Source organism: Myotis davidii, unplaced genomic scaffold (genome assembly GCF_000327345.1).
Source record: "Myotis davidii unplaced genomic scaffold, ASM32734v1 scaffold555, whole genome shotgun sequence".
Lineage (NCBI taxonomy): Eukaryota > Metazoa > Chordata > Mammalia > Chiroptera > Vespertilionidae > Myotis > Myotis davidii.
This window is the reverse complement of record NW_006286315.1, coordinates 1,467,659-1,482,928: the sequence shown is the minus strand read 5'-3', so window position 1 is coordinate 1,482,928 and position 15,270 is coordinate 1,467,659. Positions and strand designations below refer to the sequence as shown.

Here is a 15,270-nt window from a genome sequence, read left to right as displayed (position 1 = left end):
TCCCAGAGCCCTTGACCATCATGTTATGGGGTTTCCTTTGCTGGGATCCCTGTCTTACACCCTCCATCTTAGTCTGAAATCTCAGATTTCTGTTGCAGAGGGAGGGAGGGTATTTTTAAACCGACTAGAATATTCTCTTGTAAAAATGGGGAGAGAGTGGGGTGCAGCCACTTTGGAAAACAGTCTGGCAGTTTCTCAAAAAGTTAGATACAGTGTTATCATATGGCCTAACAATTCCACTCCTAGGTATACACATAAGAGAATTGGAAGCAAGTGCTCAAAGGCTTGTACACAACTGTTCACAGCAGCACTAACCACAATAGTCAAACGGTGGAAACAACCCAGTGTCCATCAAGTGACGAATAGATAAAACATGGTCTATCCATACAATGGAATATTATTCATAAAAGGGAATGAAGCACCGACTTGCTACAACATGAGTGAACCTCAAAAACATGATGCCAAGTAAAAGAGGCTAGTCACAAAAGGCCACATATTGTATGATCCCATTTATATGAAATGTCCAGAACAGGCAAATCCATAGAGACTGAAAGTAGTGGTTGCCAGGAAAGGGGGATGGGCGACTGAGTGCTTAGTGGTTATATGATTTCCTTTTGGGGTGATGAACATGTCTTGGAACTAGGTAGAGAGTGGTTTTGCAACCTTGTGAATGTACTACTAGTGAACGCTACAGATCTATTTACTTTAAAATGGCTGATGATTAATTTTATGTTATGTGAACTTTATCTCAGTTGGAAAAAAGTGGGGAGAGAGGCCAATAACTCAGCCCTCCCCCACCCCCTTGGCCTGGCTGGGTGATAAATAGGCCCACAGCCCTCTTCCCTCCCCACTGGCCCTCAGTCTTACAGTTCAGACCCCTGGGTGCCTCGTTTCTTGTTTGTGATTATGAAAGTAAAACCACCTCATTAAAATCTGGGAAACTCCAAGGTGTTAAAAGACAAAACCAACCAATGAGGCCCCAGACCCAAACAGCAATGATGGGTAGAGGGGGGTTCAGGCAAGTCAGACCCCAGATTCGGGTCCTGGTCCCAGCTTTTAACACCCACCAATGTGTGTGTGACCTGAAACATGGTCCCTGGCTCCTCTCTGCCTCAGTTTCCTCATCTGTGTGTGAGAACAGTGTCCCCTCTCTTCAGGTTGTTGTGAGGATTGACTGACATACTCGGCATAGAAGTGTCTCCAGCACAATGACGTACACTAGAAACAGGCACTAAGTGGCCATGTGTGGCTCTCACTCATTTTGTAGCTGGGGTTCCCTCTAGTTCTTAGTTCTTGGTGTACATTTGGGTTCACCTGCCATCCTCACACTGCTCAGACCGCTTTAGCCTCCCCTCCACTTCTCCCAGTCACCATAGCCAAGAGTGTCTTGCAAATGACTGCCGCTTTCTGACCTCCAGTTCACCATCGCTGAGACTTTCTTCCCAACATTTTTCAGAATCCCGTGTCACTCACATGTGATGGTTTTCCTGGAGAAAGTGATGGTTTTCCTGCAGAGAGGCTATTTCCATAGGGGACATTCCCAGAAGCAGAATGTGCTCCGGCTCAAGGTCATACCACGGGTCACTGGCACTCCTTGGTCATCTGCACCTAAAGTTCTCATTTGCTTTGATGAGGCCAGCCTTGCTGAATCCCTCAAGAGCCGTGGAGTTGTAACTTGAGAGATTTTTCTGCTGGGAATGGAACCACGTTCAGACTCTTGTCCCAGTCCTGCCCTGGGCCCTGCCCAGCCCCACTTCCAGCCTCCAAGCCTTGACAATGAAGGTTAAGCCTCTTGTCAGATGCGTAGACAGTGGGGGAGTAGAAGAGTGTGGGCAGAGAGGGACAGAGGCTGGTTGGAGCACGGGACAGGTAGTAAGTGTATTGGGCAGAGTTGAGTGGATGGACAGAACAACCCTAATCGTTTACTGGCACACAGTCACGCCCTCCCCTTTCTGCTTTCACAGCTGAAGAGTAGCTGCAACAGAGGTCTTATGATCTGCAAAACCTGAAATCTGTTTATTGTCTGAGAACTATTTATCAACATCTGAGACCGAGGATGGCTTAGGGCTTGCAAACTCAGGTGCCAGGAAATAGGTGAGAAAAAAGTGAGATGGATTTGGTGTAAGAAACATCAGGGAGCCCGGCTGGTGTGGCTCAGTAGTTGAATGTCGACCTATGAACTAGGAGGTCAAGGTTCGATTCCCGGTCAGGGCACATGCCCAGGTTGCAAGCTCAATTCCCAGTAGGGGACATGCAAGAGATAGCCAATCAAGGATTCTCTCTCATCATTGATGTTTCTGTCCCTCTCCCTTCCTCTCTGAAATCAATAAATTTTTTTTAAAGAAACATTAGGGAAGGCTGAGGACTGTAGCAAATTGAAGAGCATATGGCCCAGCTAGAGGGCAGCTTGAATCAGCGATGGGCTGGGCCCAGAGTTGCCAGGACTTACAATCTCTAAAATAACATTGGAAATCTAGATCTTTGTGTGAATAAGAAAAGAGACCAGAGAAGATGAGCCCGTGGCCTCAGATTTCATCTCTGCCATTTCCTCATTGTGTGACCTTGAACAATCCCCTTGACTCATGTATACAGGGGGTTATCTATAAACAGTATAGTAACAGCACATGTTTCATGGGCTATGATGATTATTAAATAAGTTCTCCTTCTGTGGCCCCTAGAACAATGCCAGGTGATTAAGTATTTGCTAAATTGATGCTTTGATTTTTCAATGCTGCCAATTTAAAACACTATGATACCAGCAATGGATAGACCAAAGAAAGTACGTGGATGTTCTGCTTTAGATAAGTTTGCATCCCCTGGCAGAGTGGCTAAGGGAGATGAACTTGGAAGCCAGAGAGACTGGCTGAATGAAGCCCAGATCTGCCACACATACCATCTGGGTGACCTTGGGCAAGGGACCTGCCCTGGGCACCTGGGTTCCTGACTATAGTCCTAGGCCAGCGGTTCTCAACCTGTGGGTCGCGACCCCTTTGGCAGTCGAATGACCCTTTCACCGGGGTCGCCTAAGACCATCCTGCATATCAGATATTTACATTACGATTCATAACAGTAGCAACATTACAGTTACGAAGCAGCAACGAAGATAATTTTATGGTTGGGTCACAACATGAGGAGCTGTATTTAAAGGGCCAGAAGGTTGAGAACCACTGTCCTAGGCCAAAGTCGTGAGGATTGCAGGGTAGTGTCTCGAACGGGCCTGGAGGAGCAGCTTACCTGTCCCTGCCCTCGGCTCCCTGCTGCAGAGGAGCCCAAGAGGTGTCACAGGGAGCAGTGGGGCTTTGATTCTTCAGTTAACTGTCACCCTCTCCCCTCCCCCTCACCACAAACGCCAGGATCTGCCAGGACAGGGCAGCCCCTAAAGCTCCCACAGGAGCCCAGGGCCTCAGGTGCCACACGAGGCTGCTTCTCTCTCTGTCTCCGACAGATCGGCCGCTGGACTTTGCTGGGGTAGGGTCTGAGCAGAGAGTCTGCCTGGGCATGGCTGAGTCTGGAGTGGGAGCTGGGGTACAGGAGGAACAAACCCCTGGGAAGGTGCATATCCAGATGGGAGTTCAGTCTCCTTCCAGAGGCAGCTCCCCTGGGCACTGCTCACCAAACCCCTTGGGCCATGGGCGCCTGGAGGATAGACGGACCAGGGGCCTAATGTGTGGGAGTATCTGGAAGCAGGAGTCAGGGTTCAAAATGAGAACTCAGTTGTTCCTCCTGGGAGCCCCAGCAACCTCTTCTCCCCACCTCCCCCAGATACCAGGCATCGTTGGGCCCTTGGCCCCATGGACCCCCTAAGGCGATCCCTCTCCCCCTGCTCATCAAGGCCCACCTCCTGCGAGATGCTTGGTTATGTGGGCATCGAGGCCGTGCTGGACCAACTGAAGATCAAGGCCATGAAGATGGGTTTTGAGTTCAACATCATGGTGGTGGGTGAGTGAGAGGCGGGGCTCACAGGAGGACCAATGGGCCAGGGCATGTCGCCTCACCTCTTGGGGCCTTGTAGTTGAAAATCTGGGAAACACTGAGTTGAAAGACAAAAATCACCGATAAAGCCGCAACCAAACCCAAACAGAGCAGTAAAATCTAGGCCGAGGCGGGAAGTGCTGAACGCCCCACTCAGATCCTGGTCCCAGCCCTAAGTCCCCCAACCAGCAGGGAGGGATCTTGTGCACAGCCTATGACCTCTCTCTCTCTGCCTCAGTTTCCTCATCTGGCTTAACACAGTGCCTGGCGTTTAGTAAGTTTTCCCCGGGTCAGTTTATCTGGCATTACTTCTTTTTTTTTAATTTATCTTTATTGTTGAAAGTATTACAGATGGCTCCTCTCCCCCTCCCCCCTTCCATTGACTCCCTCTACCCCGCACCTGCCCTGGAATTGCTTTCTTATATATTCACAATTGATTTTGTAGGTCAATACTATACTTTTTAATTTTTTAAAATTTATTGATTAATTTTAGAGAGACAGGAAGGTAGGGAGAGAAAGAACATTGATTAGTTGTTCCACTTATTTATGCATTCATGGGTTGATTCTTATATGTACCCGAATTGGGAATGGAACCCAAAACCTTGGTGTATCAGGATGACACTCTAACCAACTGACTACCCGGCCAAGAAACTACTATACTTTTAACAAAACAAACTAGATAAAACAAGACACAAAATATTGGAGTGTGTATCTCCAATTAAGGACACTATTCTAAGGCAGCACTGTATAATAGAAATGTAACGTCAGCCATATATGTAATTTTTTTCACATATGTAATTTTTAAATTTCCTAGTAGCCACTTTTTAAAAAGTAAAACAAAGTAAAATTTTGTTGTTGTTAATCTTCACCCGAGGATATTTTTCCACTGATTCTTAGAGAAAGTGGAAGGGAGAGGAGAGGGAGGGGCAGAGAGAGAAACATCGATGAGAGAGAGACACATTGACTGGTTACCTCCCTCATGCGCCCAGACCAGGCGGAGGGGATTGAGCTTGCAATCAGAATCGTTTCCTTGATCAGAATCGAAATCCTGGGGATGTGCCTGCAACCAAGGTACATGCCCTTGACCAGAATCGAACCTGGGACCCTTGAATCTGCAGGCCGACGCTCTAGCCACTGAGCCAAACTGGTCAGGGCAATCATCTATTTTATTTAACCCAATATGTGCCAAAATCCTATTATCTCATCATGTAATCCATCTAAAAATTAATGATATCTTTTACATTCTTCTTGTCTTATCAAATCTATAAAACCTGGTTTGTATTTTCCATTGAGGGTACATCTCAATTCAGATTTGCCATATTTCCATGTGGAATAGCCAAGTGTGGCTTCTGTGTTGGACAGAACAACCCTAAGGACAATTTGGTTTTATACACAAAGGTGTGTCCTGGGTTTACAGTAGGATGTTTCCTAGTGGGAGATGTTGTTCACAGAGTTGGAGAGGTACCTCACAACCCACAGGCAGGATGCAAGAACCTCTCCAAGTAGCTAAAGAAGCCAGACACAGAAGAGTAGCTGCTGAGTGATCCTCTAGGTCAGTGGTTGGCAAACTGTGGCTCGCTAGCCACATGTGGCTCTTTGACCCCTTGAGTGTGGCTCTTCCACAAAATAGCACGTGCGGACGAGCATGTACAGTGCGATTGAAACTTCGTGGCCCATGTGCAGAAGTCAGTATTTTGTGGAAGAGCCACACTCAAGGGGCCAAAGAGCCACATGTGGCTCGCCAGTCGCAGTTTGCCAACCACTGCCCTTGGTCAAGGGAGGAAAGAGCTGCCTCTGCTGTTATAAGCTAAGAGAGTGGCAGTCCCTGGGGGACGGGGTTAATAGTTGCTGAGATGGGGCATGAGTGAGCTTGTGGGGAGCTGTGTGTTTTGTGATCTGGTGTTTCGTACACAGGTGTTTCATTTGTAAAAACTTGACCTGCCCATTTTATATAATAAAAGGCTAATATGCAAATAGACCAAATGGCGGAACAACCAAACAACCAGTCGCTATGACATGCGCTGACCACCAGGGGGCGTGTGCAGAACATGGTGGGCATTGGCTGAGGTGGGATGGGGAAGCAGGTGAGAGGGGGCACTAGACCAAGGTGGGCACTGGTCGCGGTCATGGGGGCGAGCCTCCGGAGGTTACTGAAAATTCTTTGCTGCAGCGCACCGTGGTCCCGCCCAGCGCTCACACCTGCTGCCAGCGCTGGCCCTGCTCACACCCGCTGCCGGCGCAAGAGCTGCTGTTTGCACCCACTGCTGGTGCCTGGTGCCAGTCCCGATCACTCAGCACCATCAGCGGCGCCTGTCGGTCCTGATCACCCCTGAGAACCTTCCACCTCCGCCCTGCTCCTGAGGGGTAATTGGGGCAGCAGCCGCCACTCGCACCCGCTGCTGGCACCAGTCCCAATTGCTCTGCACCGTCAGCAGGTTCGAGTGGGACCGGTGCCAACAGCACGTGGGAGCAGCAGCAGCGGAGTGGGGCTGCCAGCAGACGGGACTGGGACCGTGGTGGGAGGGGCCAGACAGGGGCACGGAGGATGGGCCGAGACCCACCCCTGTGCCTACCGCAGCCTCGTGGCCCACAGTTCCTTTCAAGGTGCACGGATTTGTGCACTGAGCCCTTAGTCAACACATAAATGGATAAACACAATGTGGTCTGTCCATCCTGTGGAATATTACTCAGCTATAAAAAAGAATGAAACAGTGCCTTGGCCAGGTGGCTCAGTTGGTTGGAGCATCATCCCATACAGAAAAAGGTAGTGGATTCTATTCCCTGTCAGAAAACATACCTAAGTTTCTGGTTCAATCCCTGTTTGGGGCACATGGGGGAGGCAACCAATTGATGTTTCTCTCTCACAAAGATATTTCTCTTCCTCCCTTTCTCTCTCTCTAAAATCAATAAAAACATATCCTTGGGTGAGGATTTTTTTTACAAGAGTGAAGTGGTGACATATACTACAACATGGATGGACTTTGCAAACATTAAGCTGAGTGGGAGAAGCCGAATTCAAAAAGACAAATATTCACGAATCTATTTACATGAAATGCCCAGAGTGGTGAATCCATAGAGACGGAAAGTAGGTTGGTGGTTACTGGAGGCTGGCAGAGCCACGGGAAGTGGCTGCTTTAGTGAACAGAGTTTCTTTTGGGGAGGCGATGAAAACGTTTTGGTGCTCGATAGAGGTGGTGGTTGCACAACACCACTAATGCACTAAATGCTACCGAATTGTTCACTTTAAATGGTTACTGGTTTCCCAGCTGATATGGCTGGGTGGTTGCCCATCGACCTATAAACCAAAAGGTCATGGTTTGATTCCTGATCAGGGCACATGCTCAGGTTGTGGGCTCGATCCCCAGTGTGGGACTTGGTGAGGCAGCCGATTAATGATTCTCTCTCACCATTGATGTTTCTATTTTTCTCTCCCTTGATCTCTGAAATCAATAAAAATATTTTTAAAGAACAATAAAATAAAAAAATAAATGGTTACTGATTAATTCTTTTATTATATGAATTTTGCCTCCATAAGAAATGGGGTAAACATTGAGGTGAACACTTAGGATAGTATGCACTTTTTTATATTTATGATATACGTAGAAAACTGTTTACTTTCTAAAAAGATTTATGAGTTTAAGAAACACTGTCTAAAATATCCACCATTATTGCTGTCATCTGGTTACTCCCAGGGCAGAGTGGGCTGGGCAAGTCCACGATGGTGAACACACTGTTCAAGTCCAAAATATGGAAGTCCACCCCATCGGGCCTGGCGCTGGGGCCCATGCCCCAGACGCTGCAGCTGCACTCGATGACCCATGGTGAGTGAGGCCCCACCCTCACCCCTACCCCCGCCTTGTCCCACCCAGTCCAATCCCTTCCTCCCTCCACTCTCCTCCACAGTCATCGAGGAGAAAGGTGTGAAGCTCAAGCTGACCGTGACCGACACGCCTGGCTTTGGGGACCAAATCAACAATGACAAGTGGTGGGTCCCCTGCCCCTGCCCCTGAAACATTCCATCCTTGGAACAACCTGACTGTGGTACCTTGGAGCCTCAGTTTATTCGTTTGTATAGTGAGTGCACACAACTCTCCCTCCAAGATCGAAGGGAGTCAGCGGGTAAAGGTTTTAGCCACTGCCTGGCACACAGAAAGCACTCAGGAAAGGTATAAGCAGGGGATAGAAGCCCACACTCGGGACCCCTGGGTTAGACCACTTTCCAGCTGCACAACCTGGAACTAGTCACGGAAGCTCTCTGAGCCCCGGTTTCCTTTGTGACTTGGGAATGATGACACCCACCTTGCAGAGCTGTTCAAGGCTCTAAATGAGACAGACACGCAAAATCAGGACCGGCTGCACAATCCGTGGGACCCAGTGCGATGAAAATGTGGGCTCCCTTGTTCAAAAATGATCAAGAATTGTAAGAACAACCGCAGAACAGTCCACCAAGCCTGGGCCCTTCTCAGTACAGATCCCTGGGCTCCATGCACTCCAGTGAAGCCGGCCCAGCACCACATGCTTTGTTGAGCATTTGCTACGTGCAAGCTCTGTTCTAGAGCAATAAACAAAACAGGTGATCATCCTTGCTTACATGGAATTTACCTTGTCACAGGGGGGAGGGACAGACAATGAACAAAATAATCAATTAATCCGAGAGAGAGCCTGAACTCTATCATCCAAAGAGGATGTTTCTAAGAGCGACACAGCTACAGAGCTGTAGGGGGTTGCAATTTTAAGCAGAGTGCTCAAGAAAGATCTCCCAGAAAGGTGACATTTGGACACAGATTCCAGGAGATGAGAGGATGAGCCATGTGGACATGGGGGAAGGAGTGTCTGAGGCTGAGGGTGGCACGTGCAAAGGCCCTGAGGTAGGCAGGCTGGTGTGGCTGGCAGGGCAGGAGGAATAGGGAGAGGAGGAGGAGACGGCAGGCAGGAAGCAGTGGTGAGAGTATAGGGCAGTGGTCGGCAAACTCATTAGTCAACAGAGCCAAATATCAACAGTACAATGATTGAAATTTCTTTTGAGAGCCAAATTTTTTAAACTTAAACTATATAGGTAGGTACATTGTTATTAACTTAAGTAGGGTACTCCTAAGGCTTAGGAAGAGCCACACTCAAGGGGCCAAAGAGCCGCATGTGGCACGCAAGCCGCAGTTTGCCGACCACTATACTATAGGGCCCTGTAGGGCAATGTAAGGACTGGCTTTTGTTCAGTCGCTAGAGGCTGAGCAGGAAAGGGACACAATCTAACTCCTGCTTTTGGAAGGATCTTCTTGGCTGCCATTGACAACAGCCCATAGAGACAAGAGGCCCAGGGAGAGGAGTCAGGCAATCCCGCTGCAGTCAGGCAAAAGTCCACCATGGTTTGAACCAAGCCAGCGGCAATTTCTCTTGTTTAACGCTCACTCTCCCCACCCCAAAGTAGGTATTCTTATTGTCCCCACTTTATAGACAGGAAAGATGAGGCCTCAGCTCAAGAATGGCAGAGGGACTCCCTGATGATGCAGGAAGTAAAGATGAGGAGTATACTCAGGTGCCCAAGCACCTCAAGTTGTGCGAGACCAAAGGTCCTGTGTCCTGGGCAAACGGGTTAATTGGTCATCTGCAGGGGCGACTACCCAAAGGACCCAGGGAGACAGGTGGGGCTCCTGGGCACAGCCCTGAGGTCGGGTCCATCCCCCACCCCAGCTGGGACCCCATCCTGGGCTACATCAATGGACAGTATGAGCAGTACCTGCAGGAGGAGATCCTCATCACCCGCCAGCGCCACATCCCCGACACCCGAGTGCACTGCTGTGTGTACTTCGTGCCGCCCACTGGGCACAGGTGAGGTGGCTGGGCCGACCAGGGCAGAGAGGAGGAGTGGGGAGAGGAGAAGGAGGGGTTCCCGGCATGGGCTGTGGGCTGGCATCCCCTCACTCACACACTTGCTGCTGCCACTACCACCACCATCACTGTCCTGCCTGAGCAGCCTGCGGCCCCTGGACATTGAGTTTCTGCAGCGGCTGTGCCGGACTGTGAACGTAGTGCCTGTGATCGCTCGGGCAGACAGCCTGACCCTGGAGGAGCGAGAGAACTTCAGGCGCACGGTGATCTGGGTGCCTGAGGCGAGGATGGGGTTGGTGGGGTGGGAAGGAGCAAAGTGCATAGGTTGACCGAGGTTCCCGGGCCCCCAGATCCAGCACAACCTGAGGACTCACAGCATCGATGTGTACCCACAGCAGTGCTTCGATGAGGACATCAATGACAAGATCCTCAACTGCAAGATCCGGGTAGGAGGCCGTGGGGGCAGGGAGGCTAGCGGGACAAAGGCAGAGTGATTTTCTTCCCTCTCATTCTTTCCATCTGAAGATTATACTGGGAGAAATGTCATGTTTCTAGCAGATGTGAATCTCTAAGGTGAGCAAGAAGTCATAGCAACAACCCACAGAATAAGAGGAAATGTTTACAAATGCCATGTCTGATAAGGGACTTGTATCCTGATTGTAAGACGATCTCTTACAAATCAACAATAAAAGACAACCCAAGTTAAGAATGGGCACCGGCTCTTGAGTAGACATTTCCCCAAATACTTTATAGGAATGGCCAGTGAGCATATGAAAAGATGGAAAACAGTTTTGGAAAACAGTTGGACAGTCCTTCAAAAGGCGAAACACTGCCCCGGCTGGTGTGGCACTGCACCATGCACCGAGCGGCTGCTGGCTTCACACCCAGTCAGGGCACATGCACAGGTTGTGGGCTTGACTCCCAGTAGGGGGCATGCAGGAGGCAGCTGACCGACGTTTCTCTCTCTCTAAAATCTCTCTCTAAAATCAATAAAAAGACTAAAAAAAAAGGTTAAACACTGCTCAGCCAACTTGGCTTAAGTGGTTGAGCATTGACCTATGAGCCGGGAGATCACTGTTCGATTCCTGGTCAGAGCACATGCCCAGGTTGTGGGCTCGTCCCCAGTGGGAGTTGTGCAGGAAGCAGCTGACCAATGATTCTCTCTCGTCATTGATGTTTCAATCTCTCTCTCCTTCCTCTCTGAAATAATAATATTTTTTAAAAATAAAATATCTCAAAAAAATGAAAAGGTTAAATACTAAGTACCCTGTGACCCAATAATTTCTCTCCCAAAAGAAATTAAAACCTATGTCCATGTAAAAAACGTAAAATCAAATCAATGAGTCATTTAATCAATAAAGCCGGCAACTTCGAGGGAGATGCGGCTGCAAATCTCGCAGTGCCTGAGTGAGGGCAGGAGCCATCTTATAAAGGCAAAAACCACATCCTGCTAGACGTTGGAATGTGGAATTATCTTGCGAAAGCAGTTTTACGGAAGCAGAATTGAGCAAAGTTAATAATCTTTAAAGGTTATCTATAGTTTCAGTTCCTGGAGCCACTGAGTCACCGGCAAGTATTCCCAGAGCCACTGAGTTAAGGAAAGCAGTTTTGTGGTTCTGGTCCGCAGACACAGGAGAATACCTTCGTGATGTGGGCTGGCAACATAACGGGGTGATTTATGTGAGTTCCCAGGTCTCCATCTGGAAACTGAGTAACCACCTTATTGTTTAAGCAAGCAGGTGTGGAGAGGCCAGAACAGCAGGGTTACAATTCAAACCGCAGTTCTTACCCGAGATGAGCGTTACGGTGCTTCATTGCTTCACTGAGGGTGCAGTCAGTGTCAGTCCCCTGGAACTTGCGAAGCACCTGCCTCATCCATGGACACCAGACCTCAACCCCCGCCCCGGGGGCCCTGCCAGCGCTTTCGCTTGGACTAGAAAAAGGCAACAGCTGCCTTCCCAGTTGCGGGTGCACCCTGATTTCAGCCCTACACGGTCATGACCAGCTGCCTTTGTGCCCTGCACAAACTGCGCATCCATACATGGAGGCCCTGCTTCCCACCTGGCACCCAATTTCTCTACACATCCCCTCTCTCCCTCCCCACCGGAGCAAGGAACAGGATCCCCATGAAAGATTCAAAGCGCCCGACCTTCACCAGCTCTGCATTCTGTCCTGAGGCAGGCAAAGACGACAGCCTGGCCACAGCCTGAACAGAGCTAGACGGAGCACAGGGAGCCTTGGTTGCAGGCTCCCTCAAATTAATATCTCAGAACATTGATCCAGGGTTTAGTTGCTACCGGCAGGCGCATAAGACTTGTACAACAAATGGTTACTATTATTAGCATCAAATGACAAATTAATTCTAGCGATAACGACAAACCCATATACAGCACTTTGGAGTTTACAAGTTTGAATCTCCACTTCCAGTCAGGAGCAAGTAAACAACTAGAACTGAGTCCAGGGTTTAGCACACATTTCTGTGACAGGCCAGATGATGGTGAATACGGATTTTATGTGGGCCGAGCCGGCTCTCGCAATGACTCAACTCCGCTGTGGTAGCGTGAAAGCCACGTAGACAACAGTAACTGAATGGACAGGGCTTATGTGAAACTTCAGAGGGAAACAGGAGGTGGGCCGGGTTGCCTGTGAGCCAGATGTGGCCAACCCTGGTTTACCAAGTTATCATGTTGAATGTGATCACTGTTCCTGTTTCATAGGTAAGAGACTGGCCTCAGCAAGATTTTAGTAACGTGGCTATTAGTAACCACAGTTTCCAAGGGCTACTCTGCTAGCCCATCATAATGCTAAGCACTTCCCAAACATTCACAAAGCTCTAAGTCAGTGCTATTAAGACTCTCACTCTAAGATATGGAAACTGAGGCACTGATTCGACTTCGCATCTTCTAACTCATTAATATCTTGTGCTCCTTCTACCACTTTCCCCACAAAAGACAGCCCCACCCCCCACCGCGGGATCTTTACTCTCCATATGCCTGGCAAGGCCAACCTTCTGGTCTTGTCCCCTCCCCAAAGGACCGGATCCCCTTTGCTGTGGTCGGGGCTGACCGAGAGCACATGGTGAACGGGAGGTGTGTGTTGGGCCGGAAGACAAAGTGGGGCATCATTGAAGGTCAGTGCAGGAGCTTGGGGAGGACACCGGTGAGAATGGGCTGGAAACCAGGACACACCCTCTTGGCTTTGGGACCCTTAGCGCCTGTCACAGGGCCCTAGTGATTAAACCCACAACCAGGGAAGAGACAGACCTGGGATCAAGCCCCTTTACAGCTGGGAGGCCTCAGGCAAATTACTGACACTCTGGACTTCAGTTTCCTTTTTGTAAAAATCCTTATTTATTTTTCCATTGATATTTAGAGAGAGTAAAAGGGAGGGAAGAGAGAGAGAGAGAAACATGGATGTTAGAGCGACACATGGATTGGTTGCCTCCCACACACACCTCGAACAAAGCCAGGGATTGAGCCTGCAACCAAGGTACATGCCCTTGACCAGAATCGAACCCGTGACCCTTCAGTCCGGAGATCAACAGTCTATCCACTGAGCCAAACCAGCTAGGGCTGGACCTCAGTTTCTTCACAGAAAAATGAGCATGATAGTAACATAAATTTCATATGATAGTTGGAGGGGGCAGAGCCACCACTTTGGACAGTGTTCAGCAACCATAATTTATTGAAGGCCTACTATGTGCCAGGCATACTATGTGCTATTCCTAAGAGGGAGACAGGGAAAATAGGACCAACAAGATGGCAAGATGACGACAGGTGGGAGAAGCATGATGAAGGAAATACGTGGGATGGGAGAGGTGGGCTACCTCAGGGAGCAGAGAAGGATAAAGATAAGACTGTCAGGTAAAGGAGCAGTAATCAGAGCCTGAGTCCTGATGTAGCAATATAATTATTAAAAGTAAAATATAATATGTATTATTCTTATGTATATACTATATTATCTTATGTATATTATACTATATATAAAATAATGTATGTACATTATATTAAATGTATATTTATATACATTATATACAATATGTTAAATATATACTATATGTATACATTATATTATACCATATATACACCATAGTATACATTATATTGTATATACAATATAATATATAAGATAAGCGATCAGTGGATTGACTGATCTAACAACTATTTGTAGGAGCCACCTGTACCAGCCACTGGGATCACAGCAATGAATGAATCAATGAATCAATCAATCAAGAATGGGAGGTGGGCCCTGGGTGGTGTAGCTCAGTGGTTAGAGCACTGGCCCACAAACTGAAGGGTCTCAGGTTCGATTTCCAGTCAAGGACACATACCTGGATTGCTGGTTCGATCCCTGCCCTGGTGAGGGTGAGCACAGGAGGCAATCAATCAATCTGTGTCTCTCACATCGATGTTTCCGTCTTTCTCTCTCTGTGTCTGCCTCCCTCCCTTCCTTCCACTCTCTAAAAATCAATGGAAAAAAATATCCTCAGGTGAGGATTAACAACAAAAAAGGAATGGGAGGTGGGATAAGACAGTAAGAAATGTGGGGGAAAGATGGTGGTGGGTACAGGTGGCATACAGTAGGCGCTTACTTGGTGCTAAGTATCCTATCTTGCAGTGGAGAACATGGAGCACTGTGAGTTTCCCCTCCTGAGAGACCTGCTCATCCGGTGAGGGTGCAGGGAGCCCAGGGGCAGTGGTGGGCAGGGGGTGGCAGTGGCCAGCTCAGGCTGACCTGCCGTCCCTCTCCCAGTTCCCACCTCCAAGACCTGAAGGACATCACCCACAATGTCTACTACGAGAACTACCGTGTCTGCAGACTCAACGAAAGCCACATGCTGCCCCGGGGGCCCGGCTGGGTGAACCTGGACCCGACCCCTGCCAGTGCCCCGGCCATCCCCGGGCCCTCCAAGGGGTGCCGATGGGCCCAGGGCAATCCCTCCGAGGACTACTGAACACAGCACACCCCGGGCCACTTGGGCTTCCCAAGTGCTCAGCAGCCCCCCCCCCCAACACCTGTGTCCTAGGACATATATTAAAGGTGGACATTGCTTTTTATGACAAGCTGTGCTTTGAAAACAAAAGGAGTTTTGTAAATGACTTCTTTGAGCTACCCTCAAAAAAAAGATGGGTTCTTTTTTAAGTAACAGCATGACACCCAGGCCCCGGGGCGTCATGAAGCCCTGGGGCGGGGGGGTGCCTTGATGATGGACTCCCTTCTGCCCCAGAACTAGAGTCGAGTTCTAAATCAGACTCTGCCCTTCATCCTGACCCTCCCTCCAGCCCAGGGCCGGGCCCAGGGTGTCATAACACTCCCATCTTTGACCATCTTCCCCCAACACTGTGCCCCTGCCCCTGCCTTCCTACCCTGCCGACCAGCCCAGTGAGACACAGCTCCAACTCTGGAGTCTGGCAAAGCTGATGGGCATCCCGGTGCCACGTGATCTTCAGCAAGTCACTTGCTCTTCCTGGG

The 15,270-nt window shown here is 49.1% G+C and overlaps 1 protein-coding gene across 2 annotated transcripts; it reads left to right on the top strand.

Annotated features, from left to right (window-relative positions):
• Nucleotides 1–3,110: 3,110 nt before the first annotated feature.
• Nucleotides 3,111–15,051, top strand: SEPT12 (septin 12). Of its 2 annotated transcripts, XM_006757910.2 has the most exons (9): nucleotides 3,111–3,939; nucleotides 7,665–7,793; nucleotides 7,876–7,957; nucleotides 9,661–9,798; nucleotides 9,944–10,061; nucleotides 10,149–10,244; nucleotides 12,832–12,928; nucleotides 14,416–14,467; nucleotides 14,551–15,051. In XM_006757910.2, exons 1-9 carry the CDS (start codon nucleotides 3,792–3,794, stop codon nucleotides 14,750–14,752), a joined length of 1,062 nt encoding a protein of 353 aa, XP_006757973.1. In that variant the 5' UTR covers nucleotides 3,111–3,791; the 3' UTR covers nucleotides 14,753–15,051. The 2 variants fall into 2 exon arrangements, with proteins under 2 accessions (XP_006757973.1, XP_006757969.1); XM_006757906.2 differs by having other exon boundaries at nucleotides 9,581–10,061.
• Nucleotides 15,052–15,270: the final 219 nt, after the last annotated feature.